This window comes from Diabrotica virgifera, chromosome 5, assembly GCF_917563875.1.
Source record: "Diabrotica virgifera virgifera chromosome 5, PGI_DIABVI_V3a".
Classification (NCBI taxonomy): domain Eukaryota; kingdom Metazoa; phylum Arthropoda; class Insecta; order Coleoptera; family Chrysomelidae; genus Diabrotica; species Diabrotica virgifera.
This window is the reverse complement of record NC_065447.1, coordinates 139,698,824-139,719,540: the sequence shown is the minus strand read 5'-3', so window position 1 is coordinate 139,719,540 and position 20,717 is coordinate 139,698,824. Positions and strand designations below refer to the sequence as shown.

The 20,717-nt window shown below is 36.2% G+C and overlaps 1 protein-coding gene across 1 annotated transcript; it reads right to left on the bottom strand.

The window, feature by feature from the left end:
- Positions 1 to 3,029: 3,029 nt before the first annotated feature.
- On the bottom strand, positions 3,030 to 4,605 carry LOC126884456 (protein NYNRIN-like). The gene is made up of 2 exons (XM_050650385.1): positions 4,476 to 4,605; positions 3,030 to 4,435 (listed from the first exon to the last, which is right to left on the bottom strand). The coding sequence occupies exon 2, from the start codon at positions 4,310 to 4,312 to the stop codon at positions 3,311 to 3,313; it is 1,002 nt and encodes a 333-aa protein (XP_050506342.1). The 5' UTR covers positions 4,313 to 4,435; positions 4,476 to 4,605; the 3' UTR covers positions 3,030 to 3,310.
- Positions 4,606 to 20,717: the final 16,112 nt, after the last annotated feature.

Sequence of the window (20,717 nt, the reverse complement as noted above, 5' to 3'; positions counted from 1 at the left end):
TGGTATTTTCTTTATATTGACTTCCTCGTTTAGTATGAGTAACCACATCCTACTGCATTCTACCGAGGAATTTGCGACACAATTTTTTTCATTTAGCATAATTAGAGCCGCTTCTTTGATTTTTCTCTTTTTGCTATCTGTTTCTTTCAGGACTATACTTGTATCTCTCCACTGAACTCTGTTCATTATCCCATGCGTGTTGACATATTTGAGATCTATCAAATTCTCTATTTTTAATATAAGACTGATGTTCACTTATTCTAACGTCTAATGGTCTTGATGTTTCACCTAAATAAAATTGTTCGCATTCACAAGGTAATTTATAAACACAATTCTTTCTTCTTTCTTGTTCATTGTTAGGTTTAGTTTTAGATAGAATAGATCTCAATGTGTTTGTTGTTTTGAATGTTGTTGAAATGTTGAATTTCTTTCCTATTGTTTTAAGTTTCTCGGATAGTCCTTTTATATATGGTATTGATATTTTCCTCGTATTATTTCTTGTGGATGTTATAGGATCCCGTTCTACGTTGTTCTGTTCCATTCGATCCAATCTTGACAATTCCTTATTTATAAACGATAAAGGATAATCATTTTTTAATAAAACAGATGTTAACAAAAATGTTTTCTTCTAAAAACGAATTTTCGTTAGAACAAGTAATTTTGGCTCTATCGTATAAGGATTTAATGATTCCCTTTTTAACGTTGATGTTGTGATTTGATTTGTAATTGAGATATCTGTTAGTGTGTGTTGGTTTCCTATACACTTGAGTCTCATATCCAGTATCGTTCTTTGAGACTAAAACATCGAGGAAAGGTAGAGTGTTATTACATTCCTTTTCCATTGTAAATTTTATTGTCTCTTCTTGATCGTTTATAATATTTAGGAATGTATCCAACAATTCTGATCTATGAGGCCATATTGAAAACACATCTACATATCTCCACCATACTGTGGGTTTTAAATTTTGTTTAGAAATGATATTAGTTTCGAAATCCTCCATAAATATATTAGCCAATATATTTTGTGGCGGATATTCTTGAGTTGGGGTTGATTTCATGTAATCGAATGAACTATCTTTTAGTAAAGTCATCCCAGGAACGCAACTCATAAATATTGGCAATATCATTTTAAAGTCTTCTACTTTAAAATGTATAATACATGCCTGAATTGCCGATATAAATGAGTCAGATTAAATAAATTATTAGAAGAATTTTTTACTAAGCAACAACATTTTTGTTTATTTAGTATTATTTTGTATTTTGACAACGACACCCGACTTTTGCGTCGAAACGTTAATAAATTCATTTTTTTGGTAAAATTGTGGCTTATTTCCCATTTAAAATAGTTCATTATAAAAATGCCACAAGGAAATAGCTTCAGAACAACAATAGGATTGTTAATTTAAAAAATAACAGATTTCAAACTCTGAGCTTATCAAATGAGATTTCTCCTGGGTTTGATTTCATCTAACTTCTTCTACACTTGGTCCAACTATAACAGTTTTGTTTTTAGAAGAATTTTGATAACTTATATTCACTTCAATATTAATAATAGTAATTTTTGAAAACTTAACTTTAAAAATTTAGTATCCTAACTTAAAATTCATTTAACCTATGCATGGCTTTTTAGTCATTTTCAATTTTTTTAATTAATTTTAATTATTATTTACGAATATAGAGGTCGCTTAAGATTGTGGATCCTTCTTTATAATTTTAGTAAAAAATGACAGGCTTCCTCAACTGTTCACGTGGGCTCAAAATGGTTTGACTCAGCCATGTTGTCTTTTTAATATATAAAAGAATTTATATGTGATTTATTCATTTTAAGGGGTTGTTGTTGTTATACCCGATATCTGTGGCTTTTGCCCAGTATCCATGTATTTTATTGTGTCGTTTAGCAATTGCTCTTCTATGAAGGTTTTATAAGAGGACGTAAGTTTTTCACTCATTTTTTATATAAAAAAAATATTATCTTAAATGTCTTTTTAGGAAGCTCTGATGGTGGCACGTTATGTGTTAAAAGTACTTAGCTGATAATAAAACATTTTTTACACACTATCAAAGTTTTTTGAGAACATACACCTGTTTGCCGTTTTGACCTACTTAGAAGTGTGTACAAGTCTTACAGTCTTTTCCAATTGTTTTTCTTTTGCCTGATTTATCATCCTTCTTATCTGGTGGTTAATCTCCTTGTATTTATTGTTATCTTTGTTCTTATATCAGTGGCGACGCGTGAGTTTTTCTAAAGTGTTACCAAAACCAGATGTAAAAAATCTTATTTAAAAAAATATTTTGAACCGCCCAAATATAAGTTTTTGTTTTCAATCCTGTGGGATAAAATTAAACAAATCACTATTCCCAAATTATATGTATGTAATGGACCATGATAGTGTGACGTCAAAACGTCAAAATTTTTCCAAACACGTTGTGTCTAGGGTATACGCTACCGTGTACGCAAATAAAAAAGTTAGGTAGAATTAAACGTCATAACAAATATTTTTCTATCAAACAAACACTAAACATATAAAAATAGCGTGTATCAAAATATACTGTAATGAAACGAGCGATTTCGTATTTATATACGACTTTATTTATATAACTGTACAGACGAATTTATATTATACACTGCCCTCATTTACAAAAACAGTTCCAATTTATAGCCCATCGTTATTTCTCGAAAATTCTGCCCATCTCTAGTTATCGTCCAGACGTTCTTAGAATTGCTCGTCTTTCCGTCCCGCTACATCGCGTCATATCTAGAAACATCGTCGTGGAATGCCTGCTTGGAGATGGGACCTGTTATACGACGGTCGGTCAAAAGTTATATTTTGTTACACTGCTCCCCTCTTAAGATCTGAGCGTCCCGATCAGCAACTCTAGATGGCCTAGGATGGCGGAACCTACAGGATTCTCCAGCTCTGCATACACCCCTAGAAAAGAAGTAACAGTCTACTGTCTTTGAAGGGTATGACATCTTCGGGTTCATGCAACACACAGTAATTCGTACGCCAGTTTCTCTGAAAATCACTTCAAGCATGCTTCTCACAATCTTCCAATCCAGATTTTCTACTGCATGGCCTATTTTTGGTAAAGCCAAATCTTTGATGTCATAATTACACACGATTTTCTTCAAATTAGTTAGAGCACGCCATATGTTCTCGTAGCTTGGCGTGTCCGTATAAGACTTCCTGGTCACCATATACAGCAAAGATCGAGGACCATCTTCCAATCGCAATACTCTTCCAATTTTAGGTTATTGATTCCTTAACTCGTCCAGGCGGCCGAACTTTCTATTGAATACGGACAAGATTCATTTAGTCATCTCGAGGTCTTGGGCAACACAGTGGGCTAGAGAGACGTTTTCTGGAACACCAAACAGATCTTGCTGAACTTCTGTGGTCACGCCGAATCTAGCACTCTTTCTTTCTGCGTAATTTGACATAAATTCCTTAAAACTTGGCTGTGGTGCATCTTTCATCTCCTGTTGGAGGACTCGGGCTTCCTCTGTTTCATTTGAGCCAGCATATGGTGCAAGACGATTTATGTGAATAACTTTTGGTTTACCGTTTGGTAACTTCTTAATTCTGTATATTACGTCATTTATTTTCTTCTTAACTTCATACGGACCTTCCCATTGTCTTTGCAGTTTAGGACACAGGCCTCGACGACGTTGTGGATTATAAAGCCAGACAAGATCACCTACTTCGAAGGTTTCATTCTTGCAGCGAGAATCATATTGATCTTTCATTCTGTCACTGGCTATCTGGATGTGTTGTCGGGCAAGTTCATGAATGTTTTTCATTCGTAACTTCAGGCGGTCTACGTATTCTTCGCCTGCAACATATTCCTCGGAAGGTCTGCAGCCAAACTCTAGGTCGCAGGGCAAACGAACTTCACGACCCAACATCAGGCAGGTTGGTGTGTGACCTGTAGTTTCATTCACGGCCGAGCGGTAGGCCATCAGGAATAAATGAATGTGTTGGTCCCAATCTCGCTGATGTTCAGATACAACTTTGGACAAGTGTTTACCCATCTTTCGGTTCATCCTCTCGACCATTCCATCTGATTGAGGATGCAGGGGTGTTGTTCTGGTCTTATTGGCACCAATCAATTTACAAACGTTTTGGAAAAGAGCTGACTCAAAGTTTCGCCCTTGGTCGGAGTGGATCTCCAAGGGAACACCAAATCGGCTGAAGAATTCTTTAACAAGTACCTCTGCAACGGTAGCAGCTTCTTGATTCGGTAATGCATAGGCCTCGGTCCATTTCGTAAAATAGTCCATGGCTACCAGAATGTATTTTATTTCCAGCATCGGTTTCTGGAAATGGACCTGCAATGTCAATTGCTACTCTTTCCATAGGACTTCAAACATTGTACTGTCTCATGGGTGCTCTCTTTTTACCAACTGGACCATTACCGGATGCACACAGTTCACCTTTCCGGCACCATCTTCTTACATCATCTTTACAGTTCACCCAATAGAACCGTTCTCGAACCTTTTGCAGAGTCTTCGTAATACCAAAGTGTCCACCTGATGTACCGTCATGCAACTGACGCAATACTTCTGACACTTTACTTTTAGGTACAATCAACTGCAGCTTAGATTCTGTACCATCATCGTTCTCAAAGGTTCTGTACAGAAGATCATCTTTTAGTACCAGGCAATTCCATTGGCTCCAGTAGGCCTTGACTTCTGGACTACATGCACTAATGTTCTGCCAACTAGGTCTCTCACCTTGCTGCATCCAATCCAATACTCTTTTTATACATGGATCATCTTCTTGGGCGTTTTGTAACTGTTGGGGCTGCCATTGCGCATTAACTACGGTGGTTCGTCTCACGGGGCAAGTTCCTCTAATTTGGCACAGTGATTACAATTTGCACTGCATGGTCGTCTCGAAAGGGGATCAGCATTTGAATGAACTCTTCCGGCCCAGTGTTCTATCTCATAATCACATTCTTGCAGTCGTTCTAACCATCTTGCCATCTGGCCCTCTGGATTACGGAATTGTATGAGCCATTTTAGAGCAGCGTGATCTGTTCGAAGAAGGAACTTTCTGCCGTACAAGTATTTATGGAAATGTTCGCAAGCCTTCACTACACCCAGCAGTTCTCTTCTGGTAACGCAATAGTTTCTTTCTGGTTTCGACAGGACTTTGCTGAAATAAGCGATGACTTTTTCCTGTCCATCCTGGATTTGTGAGAGAACAGCTCCTATGGCAGTGTTGCTAGCATCGGTATCCAAAACAAATTTTCCTGCCTGTCCCGGGTAGCTTAATATCGGTGTACTGATCAGAGCCCTTTGTAGTTGTTCGAAAGCTTTTTGACACTCCTCACTCCATGTATATTCTTTGCCCTCTTCCGTCAACTTTGTTAGGGGCTTGGAGATATTGGCAAATCCTTTGACAAATCGTCGGTAATATGTACATAGGCCAAGGAAACTTCTAATTTCATGTTTATCTTTTGGTACTGGCCAATCTTTAATTGCTTCAATCTTTTCAGGATCAGCTGTTACACCATTACTCGATACAATATGTCCCAAATACTTAACTTCTCGTCGAAACATGTGACATTTCTTCGGACTTAACTTCAAGTTCGCTGCCCTCAATCGTTGAAAGACTTCTATTAGATTCTTGGCATGTTCATCAAAGGACCTTCCAACCACAATTACATCATCCAAGTAAACCAGGTATGTTTTCCATGTTAGACCTCTTAAAACTGCCTCCATTACTCTTTCAAATGTGGCAGGGGCATTACATAAACCAAACGGCATAGCCGTAAACTGCCAAAGCCCTGATCCTATCGAAAATGCGGTTTTTTCCCGATCGGCTGGCTCCATGTCTACTTGCCAATATCCACTTTTTAAATCTAGTGTGGAAAACCAACGAGAACCGGAGAGAGTATCCAATGTATCGTCTATTCTGGGCAAAGGATAACTATCTTTTTTTGTTACCGCATTGAGCTGGCGGTAGTCGATACAAAAACGCGTTGAACCATCTTTCTTCTTTACCAGAACAACTGGTGATGTCCATGGACTGTTCGATGGTTCAATTACCCCTTGTTTGTCCATATCCTTGATAATCTCTTCGGCTTCATCTCTTTTCGCAAATGGAAGTCGTCTAGGCCGTTGTCTGATTGGCTGAGCGTCTCCGGTATTTATTTTATGCGTTACTATGCTTGTTTTGCCCTTATCCTTCGTGTCAATAGCAAAAACATCTTGATACTCTATCAGCATAGACGTCACTTTTTCCGTTCGTTCATGATCAAGATCTTGGCATCTTTCAATGATCATCTCAACAAGCTCCTTTGGATACTTCGCCTTCGATGATTTCTCATTGGTATTCACAGAGCAAATTGAAGCCACGGGAACACACTGCCCGATCAAAGCTCCTCTACTTAACTTGATAGCAGTTTCCCTTAAATTCATAACTCTTACAGGGATGACATCTCGAACTTTTACCAAAGTTTTCGCCGTTAGGAACTCGACATTATCCACATCTTCGACCATCCTTAAACTTCCCTCTCGGCAGTGTCCATCAAGCGTGGTCATCAGAATTTTCTCACTATTACCGGGTATGGTTACGTCGCATGTAGTAAGTAAGCGGATGACATCTTCTTTGTCGTCGTGAAAGGGCAACTCTTCACCATTGATCTTGAGAACTCCATTTTGAACATCCAATATTGCCCCCACTTTCCTTAGTACGTCCATTCCCAATATGAATTCGTCGGAGATCTCGGCAATTAATACTTGATGTTCAACTGTGGTCTGGCCAATGGATACTGACATATTAGCCTCGCCATATGTATTAATTAGCTCACCAGTCGCTGTTCTAAGCTTTACTGTTGCAGGTGATAATTTATTATGGTCTCGTACTACATCTGGACGTGCGATAGTTCTCGTTGCACCTGTATCCACCAAAAATGATCTAAATCTATTACTGATACGACCTTCGATGTATATAAGTTGTGGATTCCACCGGAGGACGTAAGGTTGACAGTTACTATGGGGGCTCTAGTTCTCGAGGTCGGCAGTTGCCCCTTGGTGTCGACCCGCTCTAGTTTTCCGACGGCTGTACGATCTTCTTACAATTACGACGAATGTGGCCTACGTCTCCACAATTCCAACATCTAGGCTCGCGTCTCTTTGGCATCTGATTACTTAATACTCTCCGTATCATTTCCTCCAGACGTTCATCGTTCTGTTCGTCAATTTCTTCAATGGTTCTTACTCTATGGCCTCGTGAAGTTTGACTAGCCGTTTCGTGTTCCAATGCAGTAGCAAGTGCTTCATCTAAAACTTTCGGCCTTGCTAGTCGTAAAGCTTTCTGTAGTTCATTATCTTTCAGCCCATTGACGAAGGTATCTACTGCAATTTCTTCTAAAACGCTGTCTGGCACCTCTGGATAAGCCAACCGCACCACACGAGCCACATCTGCTTCAAATTCTTGCAGATTCTCACTTGCTCGTTGACTTCTACTTCGCAGTTGTGCTTTGTATACTTGTTGTAGATGGGCATCTCCATAGCGTTTTTCTAGACGAGTGAACAAGGTCTGGTAACAATTTTCTTGACCCTTAGGAATTGATCTTAATATATCTGCAGCATCACCTCGCAAAGCAGCAGTCAAGGAAACAGCCTTTTCCTGTTCGGTCCAATGATTGGCGGTCGCAATAGCTTCGAATTGTCTAAGGTATATGGACCAAGAGGACTTTCCATCAAATGGTGGTAATTTGAATCTCATATTATGCGACATTTCGTCTCTCGGTATTTCATCTTTCACTACAGGATCTAAAGCTACTGCATTAACTGACGGTTGCACTTTTGTATCGGTTATCATGCTTTCTAATTCTTTGATCTTCTCTTCTACGGCCAAAACTACTGCATTAACTGAAGGTAGAACTTTCGTATTGGTTACCATAGTCTCTAGTTGTTTGATCTTCTCTTCTAATATTTCTTTATTGTCGTCTACACTTTTCTGTATCTTATCGAATGTTCTAGAAACTTCTTCAAATTTCTCATTGTTCTGTTTACAAACTTCTTCAAGTTTTTCGTTGTTTTGTCTACAGACCTCTTTAAAAGTTTCATCAATCTTTTGAGAAGTCTCGTCGAATCTTTTAGCAACCTTTTCGAATTTCTCGTCGCTTTTTCTACTAACTTCTTCAAGTTTCTCGTCGCTTTTTCTAGAAGTTTCGTCGATCTTTTGAGAAACACTTTCAAATTTCTCGTCGCTTTTTCTAGAAGTTTCATCGATCGTTTCAGAAACAGTTTTTAATTTCGATAAGATTACTTGTTCTGCTGACTGGAAGTGGAACGTCTCTGGATCATCTCCGTTCTTCGTGAGGACATCCTTGAGTCGTGCTTGTAGGACTATCTTGCACCCACTGCTGTCTAATTCGTACTCTTCTAATTGTTCACGGAGCTGTTTTATGGTCAGTTCTTGTAGCAACATCTTTGGTCGGCACACACGTACTTTTCAAAATGTCTTAAGTCTTTCCGAATACCGAACAGTCAACGCATAAAGTTCAAAAGTCTTTTAAAGTCTTTCCGAATTCACTTATTTATATCGCACTAAGTTTTCAGTACTTTACCGAACACCGACACCATTGTAATGAAACGAGCGATTTCGTATTTATATACTACTTTATTTATATAACTGTACAGACGAATTTATATTATACACTGCCCTCATTTACAAAAACAGTTCCAATTTATAGCCCATCGTTATTTCTCGAAAATTCTACCCATCTCTAGTTATCGTCCAGACGTTCTTAGAATTGCTCGTCTTTCCGTCCCGCTACATCGCGTCATATCTAGAAACATCGTCGTGGAATGCCTGCGTGGAGATGGGACCTGTTATACGACGGTCGGTCAAAAGTAATATTTTGTTACAATACAGTCACTGCCCACGCTAAATAGTCACTAGCTTGATGAAGTTTAACCTTTTTATTTGCGTACATTTTAGCGTGTACCTAGACACAACGTGTTTGGAAAACTTTTTTTGACGTTTTGACGTCACGACTATCACGGTCTATTATGTATATGTAACAAGTATAACAATAAATAATAAACAAACTAAACATATTATTCTACCATAAAATTAACATAAAAAAATGAAGTAGGAAAAAGAACAGATTTTGAAAACTATTCTTTATATTTTAATTCTTCCATTTTCAATAATATCATTTTTTTCTTTAAAATATTAATATATAAAAAAAATATACAAGTAAAATGACTTTTCAAGTAGTTGATTAATTAGGCAATACGTAGCAAAACTCTTCCATGTTTAAATGCACGCACACTGTAATCTGTAATAGGTACTAAACCAACGTTACCAATCTTCAAAATGGTGACACTACTGATATGCACAGCGTGCCCGTGCGCCGTCTCTAGACCCGTCACTCCTTCAAAATTTTCAGAGCTAGTCCCGAGCAATAGCGAGGTTTCTCCTGCGTACCTTTTACCAGTGCCAGTATTGGTAACAGCATAATAATATATGATAACGTGCCATGGATTCACATATCTCGCCAATATTTTCGTGCGTCTAGTTGGCTATTTACTGAATTAGGAACTATTAACAAGTATTTCTGTTGGTAAAAAATATAAATGGAATTATTTCGTAGTAGTTATAAAATATTTATTTGTAAGATTTGTAACTGTTACCAATGGTAACAGTGGTTACATGGACGCTTCGCCACTGTCTTATATTGTCTCCGTTGTTCCATCATATTGAGTATCTCGTCGTTCCTCTATCATCCATTCTTCATTTCTTTTTGTAGAAGTCTTCAGTATTTCTTTGCATGGTTCTAGTAGGCAATGTTTAGTCGATCCCAGTGCTCGTAAATATCATTGGTGTCTATGTTCAGTTTGCTACAGTTCATTATGCAGTTCATGTTGGAGGCATTCTTTTATATTTTGTTGTTTAAGCTTCCTTGTGTCTATTGTATGAGTTCTTTGATGTCTTTTAGTGTTTTTAAGTGTGAGTGTAATCCTGGCGATAAGTGGTTGTGCTTTCACGGCTTTAACAGCATTACGGTATCTTTCATTTATCATAATGTCTATCTGATTCCTAACTACTTTCTCCGATGTATCTGCGGGAGATCGCCATGTACAGAGTCGTCTGTTTGGTAGCTTGAAAAATGTGTTTGTAATAATCAACTTTTGCTCTTGGCAAAATTGTAATAGACGGTCTCCTCTCTCGTTACGATTTCCCAGACCATAATTTCCCACATACTTTCCGCTTTGCTCCCTTCCAATCTTTGGGTTGAGATCACCTAGGACTATCGTGATTTCTCTAGTTTTCGTTACTTTCAGTGCCTCTTCGATATCCCGATAAAACAACTCAACCTTTTCTTCGTAGGCATTCGCCGTAGGAGCATACACTTGTGTCAAGTTCAATCTGGCGTGAGATGTCACTAACTTTAATATCATTACTCTTTCATTACTCATAGGGAAAAGCCTTCCTGCTCTGTTAGATTTTTTATTAACTATGACTGCCACGCCGTGTCGATGTTGATTGTCCTCACTACCGGAATAATATATGAGTTGGCTCACCTGGCTTCACTGATACCCAGTATATCGATATTCAACCTGATAATTTCTTGAATAATGTTGTGCATCTAACCAGGCTGAAACATACTCTGAACATTCCAGGTTCCAATTCTAGTGTTTAACAGTCTTATTCTTTCTTCTCTGTTTTCTGACAATGAATTCGCTGATTAACGACCTGAGAGGCCTTGTATTTTCCTCCCCTGCCGGATCTTGGCTTCCGAGGGCCATGATCAGTAACGCCGTTGTTGGTTACTAAAACCATGATGACTAGGAATATCCATAGGGATCTTTAATGTAGTGATTTCCCCTTGCCTTCTACATCCTTATGCCGTTGACCATGGTTTTGATTCCTCCGCCTTCGAGGCTGATTTCTCAATCCCAGGACAAAAGGGTGCCCTACTACTTTCCGATCTCATCCACCCAAAGCCGTTGGTCAGAAAGTGAGGGATTGCTTATACTGGCAATCATTCGGTGAATAGGAGTAGGATATGTAGGTGGTGGAAATTGGGGGTGTATGGGTGGAGAGGTTAGGGACCTGACATCTCCTGGGGCTTGGGATAGAGGAGAAAGTCAGTAGCTAGCGTAGGGCAAGGACGCCATTCTTTGTAGCAGCCTGTCTTCTACCGGGATCGTAGAAGAGTGCTATCCGCATAGCCGTTTGAATTCATTGGCTGGAACTAAATTGCTTTCTAGGTTGGACTTGAAGTCTGGATATTGGCAAGTAGAAATGGACCTAGTGGATAAGGAGAAGACTTTCTTCGCCACAGGATCTGCATTGTGGCAATTCAACGTTATGCCATTTGGATTCTGTAATGCTCCTGCGACATTTGAGAGGCTTATAGAAAATATGCTAAGGGGGTTATCTTTGTAAACGTGCCGGGTGTATTTAGACGACATAATAGTTTTAAGGGAGACTTTTGAAGGCCATCTGAAGAATTTAGAAGACGTTTTTAATCGATTTAAAGCTGACAAGTTGGTATTGTAACCCAAGAAGTAAAGAACTAAAGAACTAGTAAGTCAATTAACTAGGTCATATAGTCATCAAATAAGTAGTGGCCGTGGATAAAGGAAAAATCGATTCCATTAAGGAGTGGCCAGAACCGAATGACAAATATCAAGTGAGAAGTTTTCTGGGGCTAAGCACCTACTATCGGACAGACACATTAAGAAGAAACACAAGCACATTAAGAAGTTTGTAGGTATCGCTAAGCCATTAACGTGACTTACAGATGAAGCAAGGGATTATAGCTGGGATGGAGACTACCAAACGACCTTTGAAACCTTGAAGAGGCATTTAATCACAGCGCTATTACTAGAGTATCCACTGCCAGAAGGAGAGTTTATCTTAGATACGGATGCAAGTACTGTTCAGAGCAGCAGCAAACAAAGAGACCATAGCCATTATGATATCCAACCTCCGATAGGAGAGGGAACTTTAAGAAGAAGAAGGATGCAAGTAATGTGGGAATTGGAGAAGTGCTATCTCAGATTTAAGAAGAAAAAGAAAGAGTCCTTGGATATTTTAGTAAAGTGCTATCAAAACCTGAGCGAAATTATTGCGTCACGAGAAGAGAACTTCTAGCAGTAGTAAAATCAGTAGAACACTTCTATCACACTCTATGGAAGAAAATTTCTAATCCAAACCGACCATGCCGCCCTTAAGTAGTTAATGCAGTTTAAGAATCCAGAGGGTCAGATAGCCAGATGGATTGAACGACTTCAAGAATACAATTTCAAGATCGGACATCGGATCGGAGTTAGCCACAGGAACGCTGATTCTCTTTCTAGAAGGCTTTGCCCAGCGGAGTGTTCCCACTGCAACAAAACAGAATCAAAGGAAGTAGCGGTGCTAAGAACAACGGTGATTCACGACGAGTGATGTCTACTAAGATCAAGGAAGAACGAGAGAAAGATCTAGTTTTACAGAAGATTCGAAAATGGAAAGAGGAAAATCGTCGACCATCTTGGCGATAAATATTAAGCCTAAGCTCAGTAGTTAAAATGTTGGGCCCAGTGAATCTTCTTTATCATGGAAGAGAGCTTGCTTAAACGAGTACTGGAAAATTATGATGGTTTATCGAGGAGAACACAGTTGGTAATTCCAATGAGAAGAATAGCTAAAGTACTTCGTTAATTACATGGCAGTCAATCAGAAGGGCATTTAGGTGTAAACGAAACCCTTCAGAGAATTCTGAAACGGGTTTATTGGATGAATACATAGTTCCGACGATGTAAGGGATTGGTGTAAGAAATGTACTACCTGTGCTACGACCAACGGACCTTACCGGAAAAGAAAGACTCATATGAGACGGTATAATGTTGGAAGTCCATTTGAAAGAACAGCTTTGGGATATTGCCCAGCCATTTCCAGAAAGTGTGTTGCATGGGCGCTATTTTGTAACATTAACACGTCAAATGCCAAAGCCTCGACGGTGGAAGCCATTTTTGTATAACAGCCCCAGCGTGGATAACAAAGGCAAACAAAAAATAATATGAACTCGACAAATTAAACAAACATGAAAATATACTTGGTGCTACGTAACTTTACGAGTACCTCGGTAGCTCTAAGTCTTCAGAGATCTAGGGGTGTGGATTCTTAATAGATTTTAAATATAATAGAAACTCAATTGCTCGGGGGGCGCCATAATTAAAAGAAAATAAAAGACGAAACATACTTAAAATTAAAAAAAAAATTATTTAATTAACAAGTTAATAAAAATATATAGTCATCATAAAATACAAACACATTTACATAAACATAAATATATCATGACCTTACCTTAGTGTTCCCATTTGAATATCATTTAGGAACAAGAGAAAGGGATCAAATAATAATATTATCAAGCAAAAAAAATGTTGCAAAATGAAATAATTTTATTAAAATTTAAAAATAAAAAAATTAAATGATGGATCTCTTGTAGACAATAAAAGAGATTCTGTTTACAAAAACATTAAAAAGGTTTACAAACAATACCTTGTCATATAGTCCTGTCCTTATCTTCACGTTGTGGATGTCCAAAGCACGCACTTTTCACTAAATTTAGATAAAGAATAGTACAAAAATGCTTATTATTTATGAAAAGTTTCAGCAAAATTAAATAAACTTCCAAATAATTGTTCCAAAATAAATAAAATTTGAAATGAGTCTGCTCATATTGACTTTTTAAAATATTTAAATAACTTCTATTTAACTTCTTGAAGTATTTATTATTAATATTGGCACCTAACGCATGATTTTATCCATTACTCTGGTACTTAATCCATAACTGCTTACAAAAAGAAACTTAGGTAGTGTAGTATACACTAAAATAAACTGGCTCTTTGCCTAACAGCGGCATTTGGCTTGTGACTAGGAAGTCACGAAAGGAGAACAGCTTCTCACACTACATTTTCAGGAACTTTAAAAACTTGATTAAGAGCTATGTCGGAACTTAATATTCGAACTTAACTTTCTCAGAAAACTAAAGTCTTCAGAAAATCGCGCCGTGGTGGCTCCTGCCGAGGCTCAACAAACCTCTCTCTTTGAAAGCTCAAACTTGAATTGCTAATCTCAGAACTTGAATCTTCCTCCCCAAACCAAAACGCTTCCTTCCAAAAACCCACTCCATTACTCATTCTACCCTACTCATTCAATCAACCAATAAGAAAAAAGTTTAATCCTTCCCTCTTTCATCATTGACTAATAAAAAAAATAACTAAGCTTCCTACACTTTTTATCGACCAATAGAAAAAAAACAAAGCATGTTCTAAGCCCAACCTACGTAGTATGGAACCATCCAAAATTAGTTTGCAAAGTCAGCAAAACTCACTCCGTTCTACAGTTCTAAGTAAAGATATTGCTGAGTCCACAATAAACACATGTGCTCTCTAATAATGATATGAGCACGTTTTGTGTATCTAAACTCCAAAAACCCGGCGCCAAAGGCCATTATAATATACAATGTAACTATTTTTCACATCGCAAACTGACTGTTCTAAGTTCAATTTTCGAGCAATAATATAAACACTGAGTAACCGAATGTAGATAGGTCTACAATATAATATAACGTCTTTCTTTTAACCAGACGGATAAGCTCAAATTCTCACGTATTTTTTTTGAAACAGAGATAAATTCAATGAATTTACTTAGCATATGAAGCAATATTTTTATGTCTACAGGGTAAGACAAAAATATGTTACGATAAATTTACAATTTGTGGTTTCTGCATAAGGCAAAATAATTGAGTTCTTTTAAACTTTTTCACTGCCTCCCCCACGATTTCAACTTGGTGCTAACACAGTTTGAAATCGGAACCAGGAACTCAAAGAAAAACTGAAACTGACCAAAAAAAAATAAAAGAGGTGAAAACCAACACATGAAAGTTACTATATCATAATATCGTTCAGAGACCTTAGGCTCACTCTAACGATCAAGGCATATCATACCGATCAAGGCACGGATGCGTTAACTATAACAAAAAAAATTCACAAGATTACAACGACGCAATTCGTCATCGTAGACAAAATAATAACATAAAACACGACAACGCCATACGTCATCAATAACAAAATAACGCAAAAAATACGACGACGCCACGCGTAATCATAGACAAAATAAAACAAAATATGTTACCGTTTTCTGTGGACGCATAGGCTTCTTTCATCCTTGACTAACACCACGGATAACATAAAAATAATGATGGTACGATATGTTAACGCTTTTTGGTTGCATAGGTTTCTTTCATCCTTGACTTACACCTACGAATAACATGATAAGAAGGCAAGATATGTTAACACTTGTTTGGCTGCATAGGCTTCTTTCATCCCTGACTTACGCCGCGAATAACATAAGAATAATGATGTCTTAGCATCATTAACGCCATAAAAAACAAACACAAGATAACATGTTGTCCTTGTTTTGGATGCATAAAGTCTTTCATTTATGACTAACTCCAAGGACAACATAGTATGATAAAGTCATAAGCAGTTATCACACAAACGAACAAATACACAAAAAAGTTACGGCTAGTTCAAGAATAGGAACATCATAGTTCTTCAAAGATATGTTTCTGGCAAGTCTACTCACAAAGCGCAAGAATCCCGAAAAGTACTGAATCTGTTGCTGAATTGCAGCCATGAACAGCTTTTCTTTCCGACGGGCCAACTAGCGGAGATATCCCAAATCAATGTCCTCGCTTTTCCCAGTGTCTGGTCATTCACACTGCCAACCAAACAACAACTACTTCCAACAAAAAAAGGTCGAAACTCGTAGGCTCCAGAAGCAAAAACAAACCAAAACAAAACGAACGGGTTCTACAATGAACTACCATTGATAACTATCCAGAGGGTTCTCTGATACCACGGAATTGGGTACCAAAAGGAAAGATTGGATTTATAAATCCGTAAAATAAATTTTATTCGCATAAGATACATGGACAAACATAGAGGTGGCATATTCTGCTAAAGTATCCAAAAGCTAAGATGTACTGATTGCAAATAAAAAGATATATGGGTTTCTAAATTTGAAAGAAGAAGAACAAACAAAAAGAAAAGGCAAGCAGTCGTAAGAATAACAAAGTCAAAAAGCTAAAAGAAAATAAAGAATTGTTTTACTAATTACTCTGTATAATAAAACAAATGATAATTAATCGAATACGTTCCTGTTCAAAAATTGTTTTTTTCGCTATCCTTTAAAGGAATAAAGAAATCATTTCAACTTGTAATCTAATAAAAATTTGTGATATATGTAATGCAAAACAAAGATATAGTACCAAATACCGAACAGCAAAACATTCTTACTGCGCGAGTGGATTCAACTAAAAAAAGGCATCTCAATCTTAATGGCAAAAAAATATGTACAAAAAACACGCAAAATGCTAAAAAGGGACAAAAAAATATTAGCCATGTTGTTGAATATTATTTGGTGTCCACTCTATCAAAACTGAACTAGTTTCTGCATCCGTACTACCATTGACCTTAAAAATGTCTCAGACACGAAGTCAAGAAAATTGACAGAGGTGGACCTAATCTAAACTAACTTAACATAAACTAACCTAACTAAAGTCCAAATCGGGAAATTCAAATCCGGGGGTTGTCAAAGTCGGTAAAATTAATTCAACAACTAGCCATAAAATATATATACACAAGGGAAGAAAACTAAGGAACCATTAAGAAATCGACTATTACCCTACATATGACAAATGAATCCAACATGGTCGCTAGGAAAGAATAAAAAATGTTCACCATTCTTCAGCAAAAAGTTCAAAAGAGGTAAAATAAAATAAATAATACTAAAACTTCTTATTAGGTCAAACAAATGTAATACAGAACTATCAAAGTGGTTCAAAAATACGGTGAGTCGACGGACAAATACATAATTCAAAATACACAAAATAATTTTTGGGCTAAACCCAAAAAATGTGTTCCAATAAACAACATTAGAACCACAAAAATTATGTCAACTCCAAAATAAAATCGATTGCTAAGAACCTCGCCGGAACTTGCACGAACAAAAATATCGAATATTTAGAAGCCTCCCGGAATTCTAACATCGAATCAAAAAAAATATCTCGAGAAACTGCAGGCCCTGAAATTTCAGAAAGTTTCTCAAGAAAGCAACAAACATTCAAACCACAAATAAACATTGATGTTAAAAAAATAAAATAAGTATGTACTACAATAGACCACAAAAAACAAAATTAAACTTACAGGAAAATTGGGAAAATTGCAGGAAAAACACGTTTATCAAGCAGATCCCCTACAACTAAAAATAAAAAACATTTCGGACCGTAACACAAAATAACAAAAAATTATTATCAAATACAGACTGTTAATCCGTCGAACATATCGACAGATTCCAAAATACGTCAACAAGATGACAATACAAACATAGAAAGGCTATTCGCGGTGTGCAAGTACTTGGAGGCGATACGAGAAACGATCGTGCGAGAATAGCGGAGAAATATTGTAACTTTCTTAAATAATTCATTGTCAATTGAAATTGTCAAATTGACGTATATTTCATATCTACTGTCAATGAAGAAGAAAAATTATATATTGCTCCACAATATTGATATGATATGCAATTATTATATAAAGGTAAATGTAATTAATTGTATTTTGCTTGCATTACTGCATTTTAATAACTAATTTTATTTACTACATACAATTGTTTACGTTTTAATAACATAACCTGAATCTTATTTTTTCTTCTTATTATTTTTTGGACTATGGCCTTGACAATTATCCAGCAACCAGGACCATATGATTGGCCAATATAATTAAAAGTGCGAATAAAAGTGCAGAGCGAAGAAACCAGGTGTCGCTTTTCCGAACTTGCACGGTCCCAATACCTAAAAATTAATCTGTCCATTGATAAGATATCTTAAAATTTTTACTCAAAGATAAACTAAAGTCGAAAATAAAAATATTAACGACAAAAAAATGATAATTAAATTGAGCAGTGTATATCAATAAAAAATTACGTTAATTAAAATCAAATTACTTGCTGAATTTTTTCATTATATTCGTGCATAACTGTCTACAATATTTTCGCTATGCACTTAGTTTATTTATTTAGTTTACACAAAAGTCTTACACAAAAACATTTACTTTTACAGTATAGTGTAAGAGAAACAAACAAAAATAATCAATTATTATCCCTTCTCTTGATCGTAGGATATCAACTAAGACAAGTCACAAAAAAATAAAATTTGAAAATAATAATATTTTTTTTCACCAATCAATCATAAACACAAAATATTAAATGCAACAGGGCAATAATATAGCAAAAATAACAATAAAAAAGTTCAACAACAGTTTGTCGTACCCTCGTAATCAAGGAACGATCTATTCTCGCGATCGAAGGCTGATCGTTTGAGAACGAAATTTCCATGCGGGCGATGCGAATTCTCTCTCCGCGTAACTGAAAATATGGGTATCGGTGCGATTGAGGTCTACTAAAGCGAAAATTTAAAATAGACAGAAAATAGAAAAAAATAGAAATAAATATATGAACTATAAAAAAGAAATAGATGTTGTCGGCGTCATTTATGTATTAAATACCGAGGACAAAAAAAAAACAAAGAGGACACAAGCAAAAAAATATGGAAACATTATTTAGCAGAAAAACGTGGACAAAGAAAAGAAAACAAAAAGGACACTGGCCCCACGTTGGGCGCCATTTTGTTGCATTAGCATCATGGGCGCTATTTTGTAACATTAACACGTCAAATGCCAAAGCCTCGACGGTGGAAGCCATTTTTGTATAACAGCCCCAGCGTGGATAACAAAGGTAAACAAAAAATAATATGAACTCGACAAATTAAACAAATATGAAAATATACTTGGTGCTACGTAACTTTACGAGTACCTCGGTAGCTCTAAGTCTTCAGAGATCTAGGGGTGTGGATTCTTAATAGATTTTAAATATAATAGAAACTCAATTGCTCGGGGGACGCCAGAATTAAAAGAAAATAAAAGAGGAAACATACTTAAAATTAAAAAAAAAAATATAATTAAAACAACAAGTTAATAAAAATATATAGTCATCATAAAATACAAACACATTTACATAAACATAAATATATCATGACCTTACCATAGTGTTCTCATTTGAATATCATTTAGGAACAAGAGAAAGGGATCAAATAATAATATTATCAAGCAAAAAAAAATTATTGCAAAATAAAATAAATTTCATTAAAATTTAGAAATAAAAAAATGAAATGATGGATCTCTTGTAGACAATAAAAAACTGTTTACAAACACATTAAAAAGGTTTACAAACAATACCTTGTCATATAGTCCTGTCCTTATCTTCACGTTGTGGATGTCCAAAGCACGCACTTTTCACTGAATTTAGATAAAGAATAGTACAAAAATGTTTATTATTTATGAAAAGTTTCAGCAAAATTAAATAAACTTCCAAATAATTGTTCCAAAATAAATAAAATTTGAAATGAGTCTGCTCATATTGACTTTTTAAAATATTTAAATAACTTCTATTTAACTTCTTGAAGTATTTATTATTAATATTGGCACCTAACGCATGACTTTATCCATGACTCTGGTACTTAATCCATTACTGCTTACAAAAAGAAACTTAGGTAGTGTAGTATACACTAAAATAAACTGGCTCTTTGCCTAACAGAGGTATTTGGCTTGTGACTAGGAAGTAACGAAAGCAGAACAGCTTCTCACACTACATTTTCAGGAACTTTAAAATCTTGATTAAGAGCTATGTCGGAACTTAATATTTGAACTTAACTTTCTCAGAAAACTAAAGTCTTCAGAAAATCGCGCCGTGGTGGCTCCTGCCGAGGCTCAACAAACCTCTCTCTTTGAAAGCTCAAACTTGAATTGCTAATCTCAGAACTTGAATCTTTCTCCCCAAACCAAAACGCTTCCTTCCAAAAACCCTCTCCATTTCTCATTCTACCCTACTCATTCAATCAACCAATAAGAAAAAAGTTTAATCATCATTGACTAATAAAAAAAATAACTAAGCTTCCTACACTTTTTATCGACCAATAGAAAAAAACAAAACATGTTCTAAGCCCAACCTACTTAGTATGGAACCATCCAAAATTAGTTTGCAAAGTCAGCAAAACTCACTCCGTTCTACAGTTCTAAGTAAAAATATTACTGAGTCCACAATTAACACATGTGCTCTCTAATAATGATATTAGCACGTTTTGTGTATCTAAACTCCAAAAACCCGGCGCCGAAGGCCGTTATAATATACAATGTAACTATTTTTCACATCGCAAACTGACTGTTCTAAGTTCATTTTTCGCGCAATAATATAAACACTGAGTAACCGAATGTAGATATGTCTTCAATATAATATAACGTCTTTCTTTTAACCAGACGGATTAACTCAAATTCTCACGTATTTTTTTTTCGAAACAGAGATAAATTCAATGAATTTACTTAGCATATGAAGCAATATTTTTATGTCTACAGGGTAAGACAAAAATATGTTACGATAAATTTACAATTTGTGGTTTCTGCACAAGGCAAAATAATTGCGTTCTTTTAAACCGTTTCAAGTGAAAATAGATGAAAGTACATGTTGGTCATAATGGATTACTTCACGAAATGGGTTGAGATCTACGCAATTCCAGACCAGAAGGTCGCCACTATTGCAGATGTGTTGATCAAAGAATATATCAGCCGATTTGAAGTTCCC